Source organism: Phacochoerus africanus, chromosome 13, assembly GCF_016906955.1.
Source record: "Phacochoerus africanus isolate WHEZ1 chromosome 13, ROS_Pafr_v1, whole genome shotgun sequence".
Lineage (NCBI taxonomy): Eukaryota > Metazoa > Chordata > Mammalia > Artiodactyla > Suidae > Phacochoerus > Phacochoerus africanus.
In genome coordinates, this window is record NC_062556.1 from 67,869,165 (window position 1) to 67,892,775 (window position 23,611).

The 23,611-nt window shown below is 44.9% G+C and overlaps 1 protein-coding gene across 4 annotated transcripts in view; it reads left to right on the forward strand.

Moving 5' to 3' along the window:
* Positions 1-23,611, forward strand: part of UBAC2 (UBA domain containing 2) — a 178,540-nt gene that overhangs the window by 118,308 nt on the left and 36,621 nt on the right. For 3 of the 4 annotated variants that reach the window (XM_047755766.1, XM_047755767.1, XM_047755768.1), the window contains one exon: positions 19,710-19,955. The exons of the other annotated variant lie outside the window; for it this stretch is intronic. In XM_047755766.1, the coding sequence (XP_047611722.1) occupies positions 19,710-19,955 (246 nt within the window). The remainder of the gene's footprint in view (positions 1-19,709; positions 19,956-23,611) is intronic. 4 annotated transcript variants of the gene reach the window in all.

Below are 23,611 nucleotides of genomic sequence, written 5' to 3' on the forward strand. Positions count from 1 at the left end.
CCTAAACTCTATAAGGTATTGAAAAAATCTAGAACATGAAATTAAGCTTTAGTTTTCATCCATGGCTTAAATTTGAACTCCCAAATTTATGTAAGAAATTTATAACTAGGATATGTGGAGTATAGTTTTAATTTCTTTCTTAGAAAAGACTAAGAAACTAACAGACTGGATGCATGGTAATATGTGTAAATACCATCAGAGGGAAAGGCTTTGGAAAAACTCTGTATTCCACTGCAGATATTTTGAGTAAGTTATCACCACTTATTCTTGTCTCCTGGATGAATGGTATTTGGGGCCTCTGGGCCATTCCTTTAAGCCTGCTCACTCCTCTCCTTCTTTTATGCTCTCTGTATTACTCCTTTTCTGTTGATTCTTAATCCTTCACTCCTCACGGCTTCCAGCCCAAATCCTGGGGACTGAAGTCACTTTGTTTCCCGCTGCCTAAACCTGTTTCTCAGAGGCCCAGCTTTGCTTCAGGACCGCAGAGCCGAACGCTATTGTGAGATCTTCAAACCATCTAAGCCACCTGGCACTCCTGAGACTTCAGTGACTTAAGGACAGCCTGGGGTCATACCCATCCTATGGGGGCACTGCCCAGGCTCTGCCCAGTCCAATCTCATCCCTGCTTGAACTGCCAGCTTGACTGACGGCTGCTTAACCAGCCTGCACAGTAACCAGCCAGCTTTCACAATGAGAGCATCATGAGAATTTACTATTTCGTTCATGATATGTTCTATTTCTCTTGGCAGTGATAATCCTGAGTCCTTTTTTGGATTTTTTTCCTAGAGCATTCAAAAACTTGAAAAATATCATATTATATTCCATTGATGGATTTGCTTTCATTATCCGAGCCCTTCTTTAATAACTTAGGTGACTCATTTGTTCTAAGACATCCCATTTTTTTCTTTATCCTGTTTTCAGACTCTTGGTTTTAAAATGAGTTCTTGCTATCCCCTTAGAAAGATTCATTTTTTGACACTTAGTGGTCTAGAATTGGAGGTTGCATTTTTCATCTCTTTCTAGTCTTTTGAAACTCTGAAGTATGCATGTTGTGGTCAGTCTTTTCTAGTACACATGCTGAACAGGTGGTAAGGTGCTTGATTTAATTTTTTATTGGGATCAGAAGCTTAACATATTTTTAACATTAAAATTCCTAGTTTCAGAAGAGTGAATAGAATTGCTCAGTATTTGGCATATAGTTCCCAGATGAATTTAGCATTTGAATAATCCCATTATTAATAAACACCTCTGAGCCAGTTGAATTTTCACTTTATCGTAATTAATTCAACCGGTATTATTGACCTCCTACCATTATACAAATCTGATACATCTTGATATCAACCTTTATTATTATTCACCATAGTTTTTCCACCTGTGTTTACTTAAAGTGATTAATATCAGTAGATGTTAGTGCTTGTTTTGAATTTAATGAATATCTTATTTCTGACTTTTTCCAGAAAATCACACTGTTATTATGAGATATTTAATATAATGTGGTCTAGTGGATAAGGATCATTACGAAGGAGGGTATTAAAATTACTTGTGGATGTTCGGTTTACGTACCACCGATGAAGGGATCAAGGTCTGAGATTCACGCAGCCACAGCTTGTCCCAGATGCCTCTTGCTCAACAGGACTTCTCCTCTCCTCTCCCCACATTTATCAAGTAACTTCCCCTTTTTTATGCTAAATAAAATACTAAAAAGAAAATAAAATTTTAACTACTACCAAAAAGAAACAGACAGATGGTATTCAGTGTTTTGGAGGAAAGTTAGAAAAGCTTTTGATGAAGTGTCACCTTTTAGCGCTGAAACGGAGAGGTCTCTTACCATACTGTATGTGGTGAAGAAATAATTTTATTTCAATCTGTGTTTTTAAGAGAAAGAGCTTTTTTCATAAAAGGACATTTGTATAAAACATAAGTCATGTGTTATCTGCTGTCATAGAAACCAAAACCTTTACTCATGCTTTTCTGGAAAGCCGCCAGTTTGGGGTTTAGTTTATTATATTTAGTTATTGGTGGATTTATTTTGCTCGGGCTGGTTTTCCTCTCTCCTTGTGACACCTATTCTTTCATGATTAGAAATGTTTCTGAGTACGTAACTTTAAAATAGCCCACTGATTAAAGAAGGTAGAGGAGGGTAAATTACATCAATTTGGTATTTTGCAGATGGGAGCCCACTTTTTGTCTTGAGTGATACCACAGAAAAGAATGAGGACTGAATAGTCCTCCTGGGCCGAGGGGGTTGGGGAAGTGTGTTTGGCTTACCAGGAATGATAATGAGTTAACTTGCCTAGAACAGCCATGCTTCTACAGTTCCATTCTGCAATCCAGCAGGGATTCCAGCTGCTGCCCAGAAAAGATAAGGGGCATTCGGTTTTGCATAAAGATTACTTTGAGGTTATTCACATCTATCATTGATGCATGGTTTTGGGGTCTTTATGTTTTGTTTTGTTTTTAGGGTCACACCTGCAGCATATGGAAGTTTCCAGTCTAGGGGTGGAATCGGAGCTGCAGCTGCTGGCCTATGCCACAGCCGCAGCAACACCAGATCCAAGCCACATCTGCAACCTACACCACAGCTCATGGCAACACCTTAACCCACTAAGCAGAGCCAGGGATCATGGATACTAATTGGGTTTGTTTCTGCTGAGCCACAAAGGGAACTCCCTTGATGCATGTTTTAATGCTGTATTGTTCTTCCTCTGGGAGTTTTTTTTTTTTTTTTTTTTTGCGGCTGTACCCACAGCATGTGGAAGTTCCCAGGCCAAGGATCAAACCTGCACCATAGCAGCAACCTGAGCCACAGCAGTGTCAATGCCAGGTCCTTAACTGCCAGGCCACCAGGGAACTCCTTGGCAAGTCTAGTTTTTAATACTAACATTTAATATCTAAAATGAGACTGACTTCATGAAGGGTTGCCAAATTACAATTGGAAAGCTTAGCTATAGTAGCCAAGTGAAATGTTTCAGTTTAAGCAAGTCCTTCAGAAATGTCAGGGTACACTTTCCTCCACCATATTCCCACCCCATGTCTACCTATTCGTCATGCCTTTGGTGAGAGACAGTTCCATTAGTCCCGTTACACATTAACACTTTTTTCCTTAAAGAAAGCGTTGGTTACTTATTGAACTTTAAGTTCTTTTTGCGGTTCTGCAGAGAGCCCTCGGTCCATCCACGTTCCTGCACTTCTTCATTTTCTGCCATTTTATGAATCATAGTAGTGAGTCATTACCACCGGGATGTACCCTAATCTCAGAAGCTGAAGTCTCGGCCCTGAGCTGATTCTGGCATGATTAAAATAGAAAGAGCCTGCTTTTGCCAATTTTCTCTTTTTCCAATTCGCATATTTATCATCAGTCGGTCGTCTTTCAAGCTGTTTGGGAGCAGATGAACACACAGGCCTGTGTTTCTCAGACTCCAGGCTTCTCCCCTTCAGCTGCCTTTAGGATCTGCCATTTCCTGCACTGGGTACCTGTTCTGTACAGTATGTCAGACTTTGATTATCTGGCAGTCACACAGTCTGAGTGTGAAAGAAAATCTGTCCCAATAACAAGATTAGAGACATAGATTCACACCAGATAATTTGGATGTGGTCTGAGTTGGTACTTGGTCTCAGTAGGGAGTGGGGAGCTTTTCAAGCTTTTCAAACAAATAATTTCATGATGGTGCAAGATTATAGAAGTCTTATTAGGGTTGGTAAGTCACAGATGAGAGGAAGGGGGACAGTTGAGCAATCTCAGAGAAATCGGGCTGGCCCCTTTGTGGGCTGTGATTTGTGTTTCTCTCTTCCCTCCACAGAGTTCTAAAGAAAAAAAAAAAAATTTGCCTTATGGTAGCTATAGAAGAAAAGCGTCAAGCAGGACCTTATGTCGCTGGGCTTTCCAAATCGTGGCATATCATTAAGAGGGAACCTGTGGAACGAGCATCATCCTCCCCTGTGTCCCGAGGGAGTGAGGCTGGGGCGTTGGGCCCGCTGTGCTTCCCCCCATGGTGCCTGTCTTTCTCCGCTTTCCACCCTTGCTTTTCTTCTTTTCCTTATTCTTTCTTCCCGTAGATTTCCCCTCCGATTGACCAACGCAGGGTACAGTGTAGCAGGTCAGGTAACTCATCTGATGCCCAAGGTTTTTCACTTGAACTCCAGAGACTGAGATGATTTTCCAGCAGTTGATTGAAAATGAGGACAGAAGCTACCGAGGGACGTCAAGGCTGGTTCGAGCTGTGAGGTGGGTTGGGCTTGAAAGAACCTAGTGTAGAGGATGACCTGGATCCTTCGGAAGCAGCCGTGTTTAGAGGGTGCTTTCACCTTACAGTTAACGCAGTGTTTACAGTCCCAGCGCTGAGCTGAGTGCTTATCAGTTCCTTGTACAACACACACACACACACACACACACACACACACACACACACATCCTCTCCTCTCTCTTCCACGGATTCATTCATACCTTCTCCCCACCCCCCTCCCATTCCACTCCCTTCCTCTCTGTGCCCTCTTTCCCTATCCTGACCTTAGGTAACCTGGACCTCCTGAAATATACCTTCTGTCCTCTGCCTTGTTGTGGCAGTTGCCGCTCAGCCCAGGGTGACAGAGAATGTCTTACTGGACAAGTGTTACACAGGGAGCAGCTAGTAGACTTTCATCCCGGATAAAACTGGCACCAAAGTGCCTCCTAAAATAGAGCTGTAACATTTTCATTACTGTAACTTATCCTCTGTTTACAGGCAAAAACCAAGCCTCCTTTCAGAATTAGGTCTCCTCACACACCTCTCTGGCCTGTGCACCGGTACCCCAGGCACGCGGGGCCTTCTTAGGGTTCTGTGCCATCGCTTATTGTTTTTTAACACACATGGCCCTTACTCCGTACCAGGCACTTGTGGTAGATTCTGTTGTTTCTTCAGCTGTTTTGTTTGTTGAGAATATGTGCTGCCCCTCCCTAGGGACCCCTCCCTGCAGGCCCCTCCCTACAGGGCTCTTCGGGCACGTCAGGCCCTACTCGGTGACTTCCAAGAGCCACTAGACTCTGAGTGCAGTGCTGGATGCCTCACAGCTCCACCATTGCGCTGTTCCTTCGGTCATGAGAAAAGCGTGTGCCGCTGCAAACGGCACCTTCAGCTCAGACCCCAGAACAAAGAAGACCCACAGAGCAGGGCTAAGGCCAGCACGTAAGATGAGGGAGAAATAAACCTTTGTTTTAGCCACTGAAATTTGGGGTCATTTGTTACCACAGTATAACCTAGAGAAAGCGGTCTAACGCGGCTCTTTTCTGAGCGCTTTACAAATAGTACATCGTTAGTCCTCCTAAAAACCTGATGATGTAGGAACTGTTGTCCCCCTTTTATAGATGATGAAGCTGAAGCACAGAGAGCTTAGTTTTTTTGCCAAGAATGCAAGCCGATAAGTAGTGAGGACAAGATTCAGATGAAGGAGCTCGGGCTTTAGGTCTGTACTCTTACTAGGTAGCTTTGCATAACCATGTGCAGTTTCTTCCAACTACATCCATTCCTTTACCGTTAGGTCCTTTCTTTGAAAAATGTTATTAAGATCTGACCCTGAAACCTTTTCTGAGTCTGCCCCTTCAGTTTAGAAATTATCCATTATTTTTTATAATCCTTGGTGCCTAGCAGAATGTCTCACATTTAATCTATATTCTTTAAATAATTAAGTTTTAAAATTCTCTATTATCAAAGTAATACTTTGTATGCTATAAAACACCGTAAGTTTGTGTAACTGTCAGGATGCTGTCAGCGTGTACTTGGCATGCTCTCTGTGGTGGTGGAAATCTTGGGCTTCCCATTTAAATGATGAGGAGGCAGAAGTTCAGGCTGCACAGCTGGTGGGTAATAGAGCTCAGTGTTCAGAGGTCCAGTGGGTCCGGTGCGTCCCACTGCACACTTCAAGGCTCTCATCCACATCTGTTTCAACCATCAGATACCCAAGTACAAACCTATTCCCAGCTCTTCCCTTGACTGCACCGCTAAGACGAGACCCTGTGCATCATCAATGCAAACACGATTCAGGAGGGAGATCTTGGCCATGAAGAAGTTTTAAAAGTACCCAGAGGTCCTGAAGGGCACATATCCACAGCAGCTTCTTGCAGCCCGTGTTAGGAATTGTGTGGGCTGACCAGCCTCCAAGAAAGCTTTACGATGTTGGCAGCCTCTACTTTCTTCCTGATGTGAAGAATCTAGTCTGTAGCTGTAGCAGACTTTCTCTTCTAAGATCATCAGAGATGTTTAACTGGCCCTCCAGTTATTGAATGGATTAAAAATGGAGCTCATTTTTTTGTGTTCCTGGCATTGTCATGTACAAGAAAATGAAGTAAAGTATGACTTTGAGAAAGTTTTGAAGGACAGTGTAAAATATATTAAGCTGGGTCAGTGCTGTTGCGGTCAAAGGAAACAAGGGGAGATAAGGAAGGGGTGACCAAGAAAGCACTCTGCTGCTTCATTTTAGAGGATTACTGGTAGATTACATGTCTGTTACCACACACAGCAGCTTCCCACAGGGTCTTCACATTGTTTTCCTATCAGGAGATGGAAAGCCTTGAATCTGTTTTGGTTATCTCTTTAAAATGATTTTTTAAAATAGATATGTCCAGTGTTCCTTCCTCTTTGGAGCTGATTTTGTTGATATTGTATCTTGATGATAACCTCTAGGAAAGGACTATGGTACAATCTATGCGTGTGATTTTGAATATACTCATCATACACAACAGTGTAGCTTATTATCAAAAACTCTTCTTATGTTAGTTTATGGTAGCTGGGGATATTTTCAAGGTACCAGAACTTCTTTATTGCTAAAGATTGGTTTTAGTGTGCTAGTGTCCCACCTCTTTTATATACTTTAAAGGAAGATTTATATATCCAGAAATGTCATAATCTTTCTAGGTCTTCACATTCACTTTTTTTATGAATTTTTTGTTTGAGTGTTATATACAATAAAATTTACTAATTTTAAGTATATAGTTTGGTGAATGTCAGTTGTGTAACTACCACCACCATCAAGATAGAAACCAGTCCCTTACCCCACACATTTTTTTCATTCTTTTTGTTCTCTGTCCTCTCCCCACACCTGCCCACAGTTAGCACTGACAGTTCACAAAAACCGGTTGTTTTTGAACCACCTTAGCAGCTGCTCCTTCAGCCCCAGTCGAGCCTTCAAATAAATGCATGTAGGATGACATCTTGACTACAGCCTCCTAAGGGACCATGAGCCACAGCTACCCAACTAAGGTGCCCCTAGATTTCTGACCCACATAAGCTGTATGTGTAATAAATGCTTATTGTTTTAAGCCACTGAGTTTTGGGTAATGTGTTGTTCAGTAATAGATGACTAGTACAACTATTTTAACAATATTAGGTCTTCCAATTCATGAACATAGTATGTATCTATATTGATTTAGCAATTCTTTAATTCCTCTTTTTAATTTTTAATTTTTCAGTGTACAAGCCCAACATAGCTTTCATTAAATGTATTCCCAAGTATTTGTGGGGTTTTCATGCTATTTTAAATGAAGTTATTTTTATAATTTTTGTTCCAAGTGCTTGTTGCTTTTCATAGAAATGCAGTTGACTTTTGTATATTGCTATTGTTTCCTGCAGTTTTGCTAAATTTGTTATTTCTGGTAGTTTATTTGTGGATTCCTTATGGTTTTCTGCATATATAATCAGGAAATATGTTTGGTTTATAATGTTTTACTTCTTCTTTTCTAATCTGTGCCTTTTATTTTTCTTGCCTTATTACACAAGCTAAGACCTCTAGAAATAATGTTAAATAAAAGTAGGGAATAGACCTTGTTCATGGTCTTCGGAAGCATTGAGTTTTTCCCTGTTGACTGTATATCTGTAAATGCATAAATTGTCTTTGATCTTTACACTTGTTTTTAATTTATTATTTTTAATCCAGTGTAAGAAACAAATTTCAAAATTTCAGCATAAACCTGTTTTCCACGTAGTTTTAGTTTGTCGAATCAGTTTATGACAGTGAATATAATTTTAAAGGGGGCAGGGATGGTCTTTTTGTTGAAAGGGATATTAAAGGGTATTTACATTTTCTTACTTGATTAAGGCTTTTTTCCATGTGCTAGAGACTCCTTGGTAACAGAACCTTCATCTTATTTGGGGCAACTAAAAAAAAAAAAGAAAAAAAATCACATGTTCAAGTTTCCTTTACATCTAGGTATAGCTGTCAAACTAAATTCTGGCGTCCAGGCCAATGAGCCGAGCTGTAAGCATCCATATTGGTAGGACTTCTGGGAAGGCTTCTTAAAGTAGCCTTTTGTCCTTTTGCCCTTCCTCATTCTTCTCCCCACTGCCTAGAATGCCGTTAAGATGGTCAAAACTTTTCTAACCTAAGGGAGAAATAAATTTCTGTTGTATTTAATTCACTGTTATTTGCAGTTTTCTGCTTTATGCAGTTAATGTAATCCTCCTGGTGCATGATTTTCTAAAAGAAGAAGCTTAGAGCAGTTTTCTAAGACAATTTGTTAGAAACAATCTGTTGTTACTCTAAGTAACTCCTGTTCCTATTCTGATTCAGCTTCCCAGGAATCAGAGATGGGTACCCAGTATTTTAAATAGATACTTCAAAATGATATTAAAAGAGAGAAGAGGGGAGTTCCCGTCGTGGCGCAGTGGTTAACGGATCCGACTAGGAACCATGAGGTTGTGGGTTCGGTCCCTGCCCTTGCTCAGTGGGTTAACGATCCGGCGTTGCCGTGAGCTGTGGTGTAGGTTGCAGACGCGGCTCGGATCCCACGTTGCTGTGGCTCTGGCGTAGGCCGGTGGCTACAGCTCCGATTCAACCCCTAGCCTGGGAACCTCCATATGCCGCGGGAGCGGCCCAAGAAATAGCAACAACAACAAAAAAAAAAGAGAGAGAGAAGAGAGCTATAGGAAATTCATCCGAATTACTGTTGTACTTGACAAAGAACATGATAGCAAGACTCTTTGATAAGTGCTAAACCCACGTAATTCCGTCTGTCGTGAGAACAGTTATTTCATAATTAATCACAAATGGCAGGAATAACTTTGGGCATCTCTAATTTATATAAATATTATTTGTGTAATAAGTACTTTCCAAAGTGTCTTCCTTCTTTCTTTAGCATTTCAGTGAAGAAAGAGGAATGGGAAAATGTCAGGTCCATTAGGGGAGGGATTTTCTTTGTCCTGCTTCCTGCTGCATCCCAGTGTCTAGGACACAGCCTGGCACCTGAAGGAGATGAGTAAATGTGCATTGAATGAGTAAATGAGGCCTCCTTTGGCCTGATTGCCTCAGGACTTGAGGGAATCTGTGAAGTCCGAAGTCTGACTTCGTGTGACGTCCATGTGAAGCGGTCCAGGTTCAAAGGGACATTTGTTGCCTTGGCTCATCTTTGTCTTTCGACAGCAGTGTTTTCCCCCAGGAAAACAGCCCCTGTGCCTGTCCCAGTGCCCCTTGAGGTGACAGATTTCTTGCAGGTTGGAGCCACGGTTCATGAGGGCCCTGGCAGTGCAGTTTGCCCCCTGGGTTTTGTTCAGGCATGGTTGGCTGGAGAACAAGATCAGCAGAAACCTGAGTGTCGGGGCCAGGTCATAGTTTCTCACCTTTGCTGCCTGTGGTTTCACGCTAACACTAAACAAGACCAGAGGACAGTTGAGGTTTACTCTCTAATCAAGACAGTTTCACATGTTTCCGCCCAGCAAATTAAATTCTTTATTTTTCTGAAGAGCATTATTTCATGATTCCTTTTTTAAAAGGGCTAATAATCTGCAAAATTAGATTTTCGTCATTAGATTACAAAATCAGATCTGTGTAATTGATTCCATGTTTGGGGTTTTTTTGTTTTGTTTTGTTTTCATGTTTATTAGTGGCCCCAAAGAAATCAGCTTCCTGTTGTTTTACATTCTCAGTTAGATATATGGGGTCACAGCTTCTACTGTTGGCTCATGGGAGCTCCTGGCTCTATCCTAGAGCTGTGGCCTGGCCCTTTGGCCTGAACTTTCAGCTGCAAGTGGTCCAGAATGCTCTCTGGTTCCCTGACCTCGGGGGCCCTTTTCCTGGCCAGGATTCCTGCCTCCTGCTGCCTGAATAACCCTGCTTCCAACTGAAGCTGGCTTCACAGACACAGCCCTCCTCTTCCTTCCCATTGTGTCTGAGCCCCCTGGGCCTGACTCCCGGCTGCCCGAGACCACTGCTGCTGCTTCATCCCTTGTTGTTGGGTCTCTCAGCCTGACCTTGGGCTTCAGCTCTGGGGGTCTGCCAGGTCCCCCCAGTTAGAATTTCCTCTGGCCTCTTGACATGCAAATCTGAGCAGATGGTCTATTTTTAAAGGTGTTTTTTTTTCTTTTTTTTTCTTTTTGACAAACTCTGTGGGTTTCAAAAAAACTCACATTTAGAAGTCCCTGTATAAGAAGGGTTTATGAGATAATGAAAATTAAGTTGAAAGTAATGCTCCATGTAAGGTAGGCGAATAAGTAAGTGATACCCGTATTCTCAAGGCTTTTGGTAGTCATGAGGTCTCACGTGGGCGAAGTTTAATGTCCTTATCGTCCATCTTCTCACGGAATAGGGTGGTGTGATTATCACATACTTACAGCAGTCTATGCTCTTAAATAAAGCTCCCTATATTTTAATCCTTTGTGAATACCTGTGTTGATACAAACATTAATTAATAATCAGTCTAAGAAAGAAATGGAGGGAGTTCCCCCTATGGTGCAGTGGATTAATGACCTGGCTTGGCTCTGTGGAGGCACTGGTTCGATCCCTGGCCTGGTGCAGTGAGTTAAGGATCTGGCATTGCTACAGTCATGGTGTATGTCACGGCTTCAACTCGGCCCAGCAACTTCCATGTGCCATGAGAGCAGCCAAAAAAGAGAAAGAAAGAAAAAAATGGAGGAGATCCCCTGTGGCTCAGTGGGATAAGGACCTAGTGTTGTCACTGCTATGGCTCGGGTTTGATCCTTGGCCTGGGAACTTCTGCATGCTGTGAATGTGGCCAAAAAAAAAAAAAAAGGATGAACAAAACATACACCCAGGGGATTTTTTTTTTTTAAAGAAGAAGGCAAAACGAAATGGAAATTTTATCCAAGCCAACCTGAGGCTTATAGCCAGGAGACTCTTCCAGGGAGCTCCGAGAGCTGTTCCACAGAGGCGATGGGGACTGGTCCTGACAAAGGGTGCTTGGTAGAAGGTTTCTGCTGCTCACAGGGAACGGAGACCTTAGTTACTGGTTTGAGTGCTTTTCTAAGTATGGGGACATGCGAAAACACTGTTCATCCCATTCTCTCCTGGAATATCTCACTCTCTGAGGGCCAGTTCCGTCAGTTTTCCCAGAGCACAAAGTGCCTCGTCCTGACCTTCGCCCTGCATTCCTTTCCGAGTGTGCTGGAGGTCACGGGCTGCAGTGGCTGATGGCTCGATTCTTGGAGAACTGGGTAGTGGGCAGCTTCCTTTATTTTACAGTGCCTTCCCTTTCAGTCTTAATTTTGACCAAGGTTGGGGAGACGTTTCGTGACCAGTTTTTCCCACGGTGCTAGGTATGCTTGTTCCCAGGTCAGGCGAGGATTTTGCTGGCAGGTCACCCGGTGCTGTCCCTCAGCCCCACACGCCTCTGGACCACCTGTGTCTCTGGTGCAGGGAAGGGTTCCGTCTTGTTCCCTCTTCCCAAATATAGACTCACCCAGTGACAGTCGCTGACCTCATAGGACTGCGTTGGTCAACTGTTTCAAGTCACCTAGTCATCATTAGTTTTATCAAAGGCTTACACATTTGGTAATGCAAAAAACAGTCATCTTTTTTAAAGTGGGCAGAATCAAGTCATGTAGCCAGTGAAATTACTAAGATCATAAGGAGGCACTTCAGCTAAGAATTTCCGTTGGGGGTAGCCCAGGATCTCCCCAGGTCATCTGTTCTGCTCACACCCCTGTCTTTAAGGGAAATGGTCTATTGGCGCATTGTCCATACGGTTCACCAGAGGTGTCTGCATGCACAAGGCGAGGGCCCGGTCCTTGTGGCTCCTACAGGATTGAGTAAGGAAGTGTTATCTTCTAAGGAGTTACACAAATGGCGCCAGAGGAGGAAAATGGATCTTTATGGTGGAGCAGGTATTTCTGCCATTGGGGAGTCTGGTTAACACATCACACAGATGCACAACACGCACTGGAGGGGAGGGAGAGGCCAAAGGGCGGAGGAAATTTTGCATTTAAATTTTTCTTGTCTTGCCTTAAAATACGAATTTTTGTCTCATCACCTGAAACATTTTACAGAAGCACTTTGTTTATTTGATACCCTGAGGTCCTGCTGATGTTCCAGAGGCCTAGACAGGTAGACCCTGCCTTTTCATCCTACAGAAAGTATGAACCAAAAAAGTATGTCTTCTGACACCTTTCCAGTTTCCTTTAAAAGACCCTAAGATGCCTTACTTATTTTTGTGGAGCATTCATTCATTCATTCATTCAAACACCGTATTGTCCCAGCAGCTACTTCTAAGGTACTTAATGTGTACCAGGCACAGTTCTAGACACAGAGGCCAAACAGTGATCCAGACCCACCAAAATTCTTCCCCTTCCAGAGCATTCATTCTAATAAGTAACCCTTAGAATAGGACTTTGAGCCAGTGAGCACAAAAGCCCTGTTTTATCCCTGCCAGAATTTGCAGTCGTATGTTTATTCCTGGGTGGGATGTCCTGATTCTTCATAGGATGTTCCTACTAACATTGGGTACGTAATGTCATGACTGTATGTATGATGGGAGGATAGATGAGGCAAGAGAAAGAGACTCTTTCACCTTGGTCAGTTCCTTGAAGGAATCTGTGACCTATTTCCCACCCCCATTAAGAACCCCACACACACTAAATTGTGGGCTCCTTAAGTACAACAACAGTTATTCCTTTTCATTATTTTTTCCTTCTTTATTTAAAAGACACATGATGGCATAAAGCACAAAGAACACGGTGTCAGTGGGTTCCTAAGGCATGTAGGTATGATATATAAGACAGGAAAGGAGTGCCGTGGATGGGGGTGATGTTAAATGGGATTACACTCTTGCAAGCTTCTGGTGTGATAAGGTAATTCCGTGTTTAAGCACATTGTGATAGAGATGTGTATTGTCATTCCTAGAGCCAACACAAGAAAAAAATACAAGACGTTGCTTTGAAAAATTCCGTTAAATGATTTTAAAATGAAAAACCAAAAAATATTTGCTTAACACAAAAGAAAATAAGAAAGGAAAAAGAATAAAAAACAGATGAGATATGGAGTTCCTGTTGTGGCGCAGTGGAAACGCATCCGACTAGGAACCATAAGGTTGCAGGTTTGATCCCTGCCCTTGCTCAGTGGGTTAAGGATCCGGCGTTGCCGTGAGCTGTGGTGTAGGCCGGCAGCTACAGCTCCGATTCGACCCCTTGCCTGGGAACCTCCATATGCTGCAGGTGTACCCCTAAAAAGGACAAAAGACCAAAAAAAAAAAAAGATGCGATAGAACCAAATAGCAAAATTCAACTATATCAAGAGAAGTACATTAGGTGTGAATAGCTAAACACTCTAATCAAAAGACAGAGATTGTCAGACTGGATTCAAAAGTAAGACACCGCTATAAGGTATTTAGAAAACATACCTTAAACACAGACACACAAAAAAGGTTGAAAGTAAGAAGCTGAAGAAAGATTAATTATGCAGTTAGCTGAAATGGCCAAAATAGACTTCTATGTATCACTTAAAACAAAGAGGGATACTTTATTATGCTAAAAAGTTCAATTTTAAACGTATGTGTGCCTCATAACAGCTTCCCAGTACACACTTTCCAAATACATGAAGTTAAAACAGACAGAACTAAAGGGAGAAATGGACACATTCACACAGTTGTGTACTTTGAGACTAAAAAATAAAAATGTTTAATTTTTTACTTAATTCAAATCTCACCATCCTGATTTGATCAATTTTTTTTCATGTTTTGTTATATTTATAACCACATTTTGCCGACTTCAGCTAAATCAGTGTGATTTCACTGTTACACCGTTCCGTTTTCCTTTCTACCCAGATCTTCACAAAAGGAATTCTTACTTCCTTACCTCCAATTCCTTTTATTTGTGTATGTGTGTATATATATATATTTTTTTCTATTTAGGGCCCTGCCGCAGCATGTGGAAGTTCCCAGCCTAGGGGTCTAATCAGAGCTGCAACTGCAGGCCTACACCACAGCCACAGCAACTCGGGGGATCCGAGCCGCATCTGTGACCTACACCACAGCTCCCTGCAATGCCAGATTCTTAACCTGCTGAGCCAAGGAGCGAACCCACATCCTCATGAATACTAGTCGGATTCGTCACAGCTGAGCCATAGTGGGAATTACATATTTTTGCTGTATTTATTTCCTATCTCTTTCTTTGTTAAAAATACACATACATATTTATTACACATAGTGCTGCCCCCCTGCTGCAGAAGAAACCACTCTCTATGGTTTTCTGCTTTTACTACATAAGGACGTGTCTATAAACAGCAAATACTAGCATTTTGTGTATTGAAATTTTGCAAAAAGATGTATACAATGTGTGACACCTTTATGGAAACATGAATACATGTGCACCCAGTTTATTTGACTTCTGTTTCAAGTTCTGTGGGATGCATAAGCCTCTCTGTAGCCATTCCTCTGCTGGGAGACGGTCCCGTTTCCTAGCCGTCACACAGAGCTTTTGCCGTTGAGTACTTCCCGAAGCCTGCCTCCCGCAGCTCTGCTGCTGTTGTCAAATTGCCCGCCTGAGTGGCTGTACCACCTTCCCGTCCCTCAGGATTGTGTGTGTGAGTTCTCAGTTCCCCTCAGCCTCACCAAAACCTGAAACCACATTTTTTAGTGTCTGCCAATCACTGTTCTACTTCACGTTCTTCATTTTAGATCGCATCTCCCTAGAGACAAGGGAGGGTAATATCCTCTCCTGTGTCTTTTGGCCATTTGGATTTCCTTTTCTGCAATTGCCTTTTCATCTGCATTTTTGAATTGAATCACTTGTCTTTTTCTTCTTACAAATTGGGCATTTTTTTATGTTCTGATGCTACCTTTGTTGGGACAGGAATCCTGAGTGCCTTCTTCCAGACGCTTTTGTCTCACTTCATTTATGGTAGTTTGGGGCACTCTGTAGCTTTTAAATTGGAAAGCAGACGAATGTACATTTTCTTTTATGGTTTGGGCTTTATGTTCCTTATTTTAGAATCCTTCCCATCCCAGTGCCAAAAAAATAATCCTTCTGTATTTTCTGCAGAAAGATTTATAGTTTTGAAAATTATATTTGTTTCCTTAATACGTTGGGAGTCTATGTGTGGTGTCAGGAGGGCCCTTGTTTTGTCTTTGTCCTCCTGTGTCACCAATGTATTCTTCCCCTCCACCTCCCCACCATTCCCATTTCTGCTGAGTACCAGGGGCCCTGTGCTCAGGAGTCTATTTCTGCATTCTTACTTTTTACATCTGTTTGAGTAGCTCTACATAAAGACCATGCTGTTTTAATTACTTGAACTTTATAGTGTACTTTGAAATCTCATAGGCCTTATGTTTCCCTAAAAAATTATCTTGACTATTCTGGATCCTTTATTCTTTTTTTTTTTTTGGTTTTTGGTTTTTGTTTTTTTTAGGGTCACACCCATGGCATCTGGAAGTTCCCAGGCTAGGGGTCCAATTGGAGCTATGGTTGCCAGCCTACAGCACAGCCACAGCAACGCCAGATCCAAGCCACATCTTCGACCTTCACCACAGCTCATAGCAATGCCGGATCCTTAACCCATTGGCCAGGGATCAAACCCACGTCCTCATGGATACTAGTCAGGTTCGTAACCTGCTGGGCCACAATGGGAACTCCCCTTTATTCTTTATTTTTAAATTTATTTATTATGATATATAACACACGAAAATGTGCATCCACAATAAATGTTATGAAGCCAAACAGAGCCCTATGCAGTGGACACACCTAGAAAACCACCCGCAGGTCAGAGCACTGCCCACTCCTGGAGCCCTGGTGACCCTCCCTCCTGTGACTGCCCTCCTGGCATTTATGGTTATCAGTTCCATGCTTCACTTTATGGTTTTCCCACTGGATATCTAGTTTAGACCAATCTGTTTACAAAAGTGCAACTATAATATATGAAGTCTTGGAGTTTCCATCGTGGCTCAGCGGAAACTAATCTGACCAACATTCATGAGGACGCAGGTTCAATCTCTGGCCTGGTTTGATCCCTGGCCTCACTCAGTGGGTTAAGGATCCGGTGTTGCTGTGAGCTGTGGTGTAGGTTTCAGACGCGGCTTGGATCCCGCATTGCCATGGCTGAGGTGTAGGCTGGCAGATACAGCTCCGATTCATCCCCTAGCCTGGGAACCTCCATATGCCATGGGTGTGACCCTAAAAAGACAAATAAGTAAGTAAATAAGTAAATGCAGTCTTTGGTGCCTGGCTTCTTTTTCTCAACATTATGTTTTTAAAAATGTAAACCTTAATATTCCATACGAATTTTAGGATTGGGATTTAAGTTCTAATGAAGAAGCCCTAAGACTTTATTTTGAATTGTATTGAATTTTTCTATTAATTTGGTGAAAATTGGTATCTTAACTTTGCATCTTCCCATTTGTCAATGTGATGTTGTGATATCTGTATTTATTACTAGAGTTTTTTTTTTCATGTCCCCAATTACAATTTGTTAGTTTTCCATAAAGGCTTTATATATTTTTTATTAAGTTTATTCCTAAGAATCTCATAGTTTGTTGCTGTTATCTGCTCATAGTTAATTGTATTTCCTTTCCAGCCAGTCAGTATTTGGTTTCTGGTTCCTTTTGTTGACTTAAAGAAAAATGCACAAGATAAGAGTTGCGAGTTTTAAGTTTGATTCAGGGTCTTTCAGAAGACTCTAGCCCCGGAAACAGCTGGAGGAACTGCTCTGAAGACCTTGGTGAGAATTTTTTTGGCTAGGCAATACAGGTAGTCGAGCATACCTCTCAGTAAAAGAGTCTGCTAATCACAAGGAACAGTTATCTGCAGTTAATTTTAGTGCTTTTCTATGTATGTGAAGGTACAGGAATCTGGAGTCATGGAAATTCTTCCTGAGATAAGGATCTAAGCACCTAGGGGCCTGTTTATCTAGAGCACAGATGCCTCATCCTATGTGTTCATCCTGGATTCTCCTCGGGGTGATGGCAGGGCCACTGGCTTAACCCCTGTGCAGTGAGCTGTGTGTGCTCTTTAGTTCTCTTTTGTTCACACTTGGAAGGATCTCTTTCCCCGTTTCGCCCTAATAGATCCAGATGTAAAGTGCATTTTATTATCCTTCTTGGGACTCTTGCATTTTCAATCTGAGTGTTTCTTTCTTAATTCTGGAAACCTCTCAGCTCTTATCTCTTGAAATGTATTCCTCTTACTCCTTTATCTCCTCTGCTGTCTTCTTCTGGAAAGTCTGGGGAACCTAGGCAGAGGGCCTGCCTATGTGGAATCCGCCTGTGCAGAGCCCCGGGCCTCGCCTCTCGGGAGCCTTTCTGGCGCGGGCCTTGCCCAGCCCTTACCTTCCCGCACTAGAGACGCAGAGGGCGGACGGGGCGGAATTGGGGTGGCTTCTTGCACAGACGTACACAGTCCTCCACGTGGCTCCTGCCTTCGCCGTCTGTCCTTCTGTCCTGGGAACCTTCCGCCTGCATTTGGATTTCCCCCTTTGCGCAGATGCCAGGCGACTTCGGCTGCTCAGTGTGTTTTCCATTTTGTTAGTGTGGTTGAGGATTACGGAGGCTTTCTGGTTTCAGTGAATGTGGAGCTGGTTTCTGTTTTCATTTTCTTTGTTGTTTTATACCATTGTTGAGAGAAGTGGCATGGAAATTACTTGAAACCAGGGGTTATTTTCCACTCCCTCTTTACTCCCCCAGTGTGTCTTTTGCTCCGACCACTGCACCAATACTGCTCTTAACTTTGCCAAATCCAGCGGTCACTTTCCTCTCTCTGCCTTACTTGAACTCTGGCTGCATTATACATAGGTGACTCTTCCCATCTTAAAACACTGTTCTCTTGGCTTCAGCAGTACTAAACTCTCCTAGTTTTCCTAATTTTCACTGGCAGCCCCTTCTCAGGTTTCTTTGCCGACTTCTCCTACTCTGTCCCCAAGATTGTTTTACGCCAGGCCCAATCCCAAGTCCTTTCTCTTCTGCCGTACATCCGCCACTCTCATTATTATCTCATCTAATCCCGCTGCTTTCAATCCACCCTATTACCACGGACTCCCACATCTTTCTCTTTGCTCCCTCCTCCCTTGAGTTCTCCAATCCACTGGATAGTGCCACTAAGACTTCTAATCAGTACTCCCAGTTTCATTCCTGCATTGCATTTGCTGCCTTCTCTGCCTGAAATGTTCTCCCTCCAGCTCATCCAGTCCCGGGCACCTCATTATCCTTAAGACCTTTGCTCGAGTGCCACTTCCTCTGAAGCCTCCATGACCACCCAACATAAAGAAGGTCACTACTCCAAGTCCATGTATTTCCTCCATAGAACTTGTCTGGAATTGCGCCATGCGTTGGTCTGTTTACTCTCCAATATCCACATTGAACACAGTTGACTGCCTCTGTAAGCAGAGGGCTTTGTTTAGCTTGGCTTCTGCTGTATCCTAAGTGCCTGGAAGAGCACCTGGTATAGAGCAGATACTGAATAAATTTTTGCCGGATTTAAATTTTATTTATTTATTTATTGTCATATGAAGGTTCCCAGGCTAGGGGTCCAGTCGGAGCCACAGACTCTGGTCTACACCAGAGCCACAGCAACGCTAGATCCGAGCCACATCTGTGACCTGCATCACAGCTCACATCAACGCCAGATCCTTAACCCACTGAGCAAGGCCAGGGATCGAACCCACAACCTCATGGTTCCTAGTCGGATTTGCTAACCACTGAGCCATGATGGCAACTCCCTGATTTAAATTTTATTAGTAAAACATTAAAGTATACTTTCCGTATTTGACAGAAAGTTGTCAAATATGCTCTAATTTGGTACACATAAACTCTGACCCTAAAAATCAAGATCACAGTATGAAAGATTTCTCTTTAACCAAGGAATAGCCACTCTCATATTTATCTGGAAAACAATGGAAACTCTTTAGACTTTCTCTGGCCATATAAATTGCCGTAGAGATGAAAGATAGGCTTATTTGTAGACAGAATTGTTAATTGCTGACTACTGGCAAAGACTTCAAAATCTTGGGAAAAAAATCAATATTTGAAAAATCTATTAAAACTATGTATACATTTTTTATTATCTTTATTTTCTGATAAATTTATTATATGGCTGGGTCACATCATCGGCTATTAGTTGTTTTCTGCCAGTATCTTTCATCGATGGCCATCTGCCAATAAGAGTAACCACAGAGGTAGTACAGTGTGAAAGTGCTTTGATGATCAGATATTTCATGGCTCTTTTTTCAAAAGAAAACATTGTTTTTTTAAATATTGTACCAGTACTCTGAGGGTCACGCAGCTAGGATTTTGCTCTCTCTTCCAACTTAATAAGAACAAATTTGTTTACTGAGTAAATTAAATTTTTTGTTGGTTTGTACTGCTTAGAATTCTGTAACCTGGTAGGGGTTTTGGTTATCACCTAGCATTACGAAAGTGAAGAAAAACACCATCTGAGGTATTTGGTGGTTATCGATTCCTGCATCAAACATGGGCTTTAAATTCTGATGACATTTCAGCAATCCAGAAAAGTTGGCATCTCTCCTTGCAGGTTTCTGGCATCTGCTACAACAGCCAAGTGTTGCAAGTGCACGAGGTGCTCTGTGTTCCGAGCTGGATGGCAAAGTTCTGTTCTTGGGCCCTTGAGCCCATCTTCTCATCTTCGGAACCCACCACCGAGGCCCGAATCGGCATGGGAGCCACGGTCGACATCCAGAGGCAGCAGAGGATGGAGCTGCTGGATCGGCAGCTGACGCTGGCGCAGTTTGCACACTCGAGGCGGCAGAGGCAGCAACAGGTAAAGGAGAACAGTCACCTTCAGACACACTCAGTGGCCCAAGTACCCTTTTCCTCTGCGACCGAATGTGCAAAAGAGACTGCATTTGACTCCCGTGCAGTGCGATGTGCGTGTTTGTTTCCAAACAGAAGTTTCTGACAGTGGCTGTTCTTAGGTGTTTTTTTTAAGGTAAAAAAAAGTACATTGCAGCTGAGAGACGGGTCAAACTGGACATTCTTGTTCCACTTCTATTAAATAAGCATTACTTCTTAGAGAAACACCAACCTAGTTAAGACATGATATTTATCTGTTTTTATAATCTTGTAAAAAGCCACAGTGTCTTCCTGTTAAAATGCTTTTTATCATGTGCTCTGGAGTGAAGAGTGAGTATCGAACTTCTTGATTTTCCTTGGTTGAAATGAAGAGAATATGAAAGTAAGAACATTCTCAAGGGAACAGCCAAGGAATAGAGCAGAGAAATTCTGAGCATTTATCCGCCAAAACTGCCATGTCTGAACAGTCCCATGCCACACCTGTCTTTCCAGGGTTACTCCGTGTCAGGCCGGACCCCCACCGCTGATCCTTTGTTGACACGTCTCTGACCCAGCACACTGGGCTCCTGTCTCTCGTCTCCAGCCCTCTCCCTTCTGGGGTGTGGGAGAGGGTACTGTCCTCTCCTGTCCTCTCCCGGTCCGCTGCCTGCGTAGCCTGTGAGGAGTAGTCTTCACTGAGTGTGGTCTGGGAAAGTGAAATCAGGTGTGACGTCCCTGGTGCCCCGTTGGAGGGGCCCAGGCTTTCTATCCGGGGTGGGAAGAAGGGCCCCTTCTCAGTGGGTCATGTATGCAGGTGAGAGAGAGAAGCGGAGACCGTCCCCTGCAGGTGTGCTTGAATTTGACGTGACTCTGGACTGTCGCCCTGACGCAGTTGAACACGGAGGGCAGAGAGCTGAGGGGCGCGCGGCAGAGGCAGGGTGCAGGCTTGGCACGCGGTCTGTCAAGGAATCACACCCAGGCTGAACGTGGGCTGTGGGCTAAGCCTGCACTTGGCAAGAGGCGGAAGCAGAGGGAGAATGAAAAGTATGAGAACTCAGAATAATCAGTGTCCAAAAAAACCGAGTAATTGTGAGTCTAAGTATTTTCCAGGTAGAAGGGCCTCACCTGTGAGGGGGGGGAAGAAGGAACTCGTGGCTCTGAGGCCCGGCTTAGGCGATGCCAGCACCAGCGCCGTCGTGCTGACACCGAGGATCGGACAGGGGAGGCGCGCTGCCCGAGGCCTCTGGGAGACCGGATCGCCGCGGTCTGGTGCTGGGGAGCCAAGCGGAGAGGCTGGCGGCGCCAGGCAGGTTCTCGTGCGTGAAGTCTGTCGGGGAGCGCGGTCAGGACCGGCATCTGTGGGGGAAGGACAGAGGACGACTCGGAGCAGCATCGCCGAGAAGGCCTGAGCCCACCTCGCGGCGAGCGCTGGAGCCGGGAGTGCCCTTAAGGTATCCCGGACCCCAGCAGGCCTCGTGCAGACTGACCGCTGTCCCCAGACGCACACGCCCCACAGAGGGGCTGTCCCTGAGGCACCGTCGGGCGCCAGCACCCCCGCCGCGGGGAGACGGGAGACGGAGTGCTAGGCCTGCGGGAGGTGGGGGATGGGGGCAGCAGGGCGCTGCTTGGATCTTCTTTCTTGGTTTATACGTTCTGGAAGCGGCACCACCAAGGTCACAGGGGCAGCCTTTTCCCAGGAGACACCTTCCAGGGGAAGGTTAGCAGGACAGACGCGTCCCCTTCTGCTGCAGCTGGTCTCAAGGCTGCTCTTGTCCACTTGAGAGTTCCTCGCCTTGGCCGGAGGGCTTCCTTGATGAAGTGACACATCTTCTCATCCCCGGGGGTCTGGGTCCCGGGTCCCGGGTCCCCGTGCCCTTCTCAGGCTGTGTCTGCTCTTTACTGTAAACACTGGGTAAGGAGGTACAAGAGATGCCCCAGCAGGTCACCCAGGGCCACCCGGTCTTCTCCCCTCTTTTTGTGCCCGTAGCCGTAACCTTTGTGTTGATCACGGTTAATCGCTCTTGCCGGGATAATGACTCCTCTCATTGCCTGCTGGTCTTTTGACACAAAATCCCACAAGGACCGGGCAACGGCAGAAATTTAAAATGTCGTGGTATTCTTGCTTTGTCCCCTGATGGACGCGTTCCCTTCCTGTGAGCCAAGGTATGTAAACTGTAGAATCCAGAGTTGCAGGACAGGAAGCCTAGATTCCCAGCCGGGTCACTGGGGGACAGGCTAATCTGGGTCCGTTCTCCTTCCACCCCTTGTCCCAAGATCTGTGTGTTCTAGCTGCTGAGGACGCAGTACCGATACGGTGGGTGTCGATCCGGGTCCGCACGGCTGGGGACCGGCACCCGCGCCGTGGGTGTCGGTCCGGGTCCGCACGGCTGGGGGCGCGGCACCCGCGCCACGGGTGTCGGTCCGGGTCCGCACGGCTGGGGGCGCGGCACCCGCACTGTGCGTGTTGATCTAGGTCTGCACTGCACGCCAGGTCCTCGCGGGGCCTTGTCTCCAGGTTGACATCTCACACCTCCACCTGGCTGGCCCATTGGACCGGCAAGCTGGTCACATGCCGTGTGAGGGTCAGGCTGTGCCATAGTCCTGTGACTGCCATGCCCCCTGGGCTGTAAGCAGACCTCATGGTCTGATGTGGTGTCATTTGGAACCCAGGTCAGTACGTCCTCACAGATGGTAGTGCCGAGTGACAGAAGAGGCAGGCAGCCCTGTATTCAGAACCCGTGTCAATTCTGGTTAAAATGAATTACTGCCTGTGTCAATCACCTCCGTCTCCCCTAACAGAATACACAGACTCAGCGCTTAGGCAACAGAAAACTTTTTCTCAGTGTCCGGCGGCCAGAAGTCCAGGACCACGGTACGGAGGTTCTGACAGCCTTGGTTTCCGGTGAGGACCTTACTTGGCTCACGGGCACCCAGCTTCTGGCCGTGTCCTCACGTGGCCTTTTCTTGGCACACGCGTGTTCCTGGTGTCTCTGCTTATAAGGACCCCGGTCCTGTTGGGTTAGGCCCCATCTTCATGACCTTTAACCTTCACTACCTCCTTAAAGGGCCTGTCTCCAAGTGCAGTTACACTGGGGCTTAGGGACTTGAACTTAGGAGTTCTGGGGGGACGTGGTTCAGTCCACATGAGTGCCCCTTGCAGAGCGAGAAGGGCCCAGTGTAGTAGAGCCAGTCCTCGGTGATGCTTGGTTCTCCTCGAGCGGTGGCGGCATGGCAGGGCACAGCGCTGGTCTCATTCCTCTCAGAAGCCAGGTCCTCCTTAAGAGAGCGGGGTCCATGGCTGGCCACCGTCCCTGCCACCTTGGCTGCTCTGTTCACGTGCCAGCCCTGGGGTGGCCGGTGGCAGAGGCTGGCAGACGTCACTCTGCCGAGTCATTCTGTCTCGTCCTCTGGGCTGGCTGCTCCTGGTAAACGTGAACCAGCAGCACATAGATGTCGCACTCGTGCCGTTCCTCAGCTGCGTCCTCGTGCCTGCCCCCACCCCAGCCTCCTTGTCGCCTACCTTTGGTCCCCGACCGAGTCATTCACCACGTCCAGTGAATCCACAGACGTTGTGACCTCAGGCCACCTCTCTCTCCACGCAGAGTGGATGACCTGATGCACTGCCCAGGCTCTACCCACTGGGAG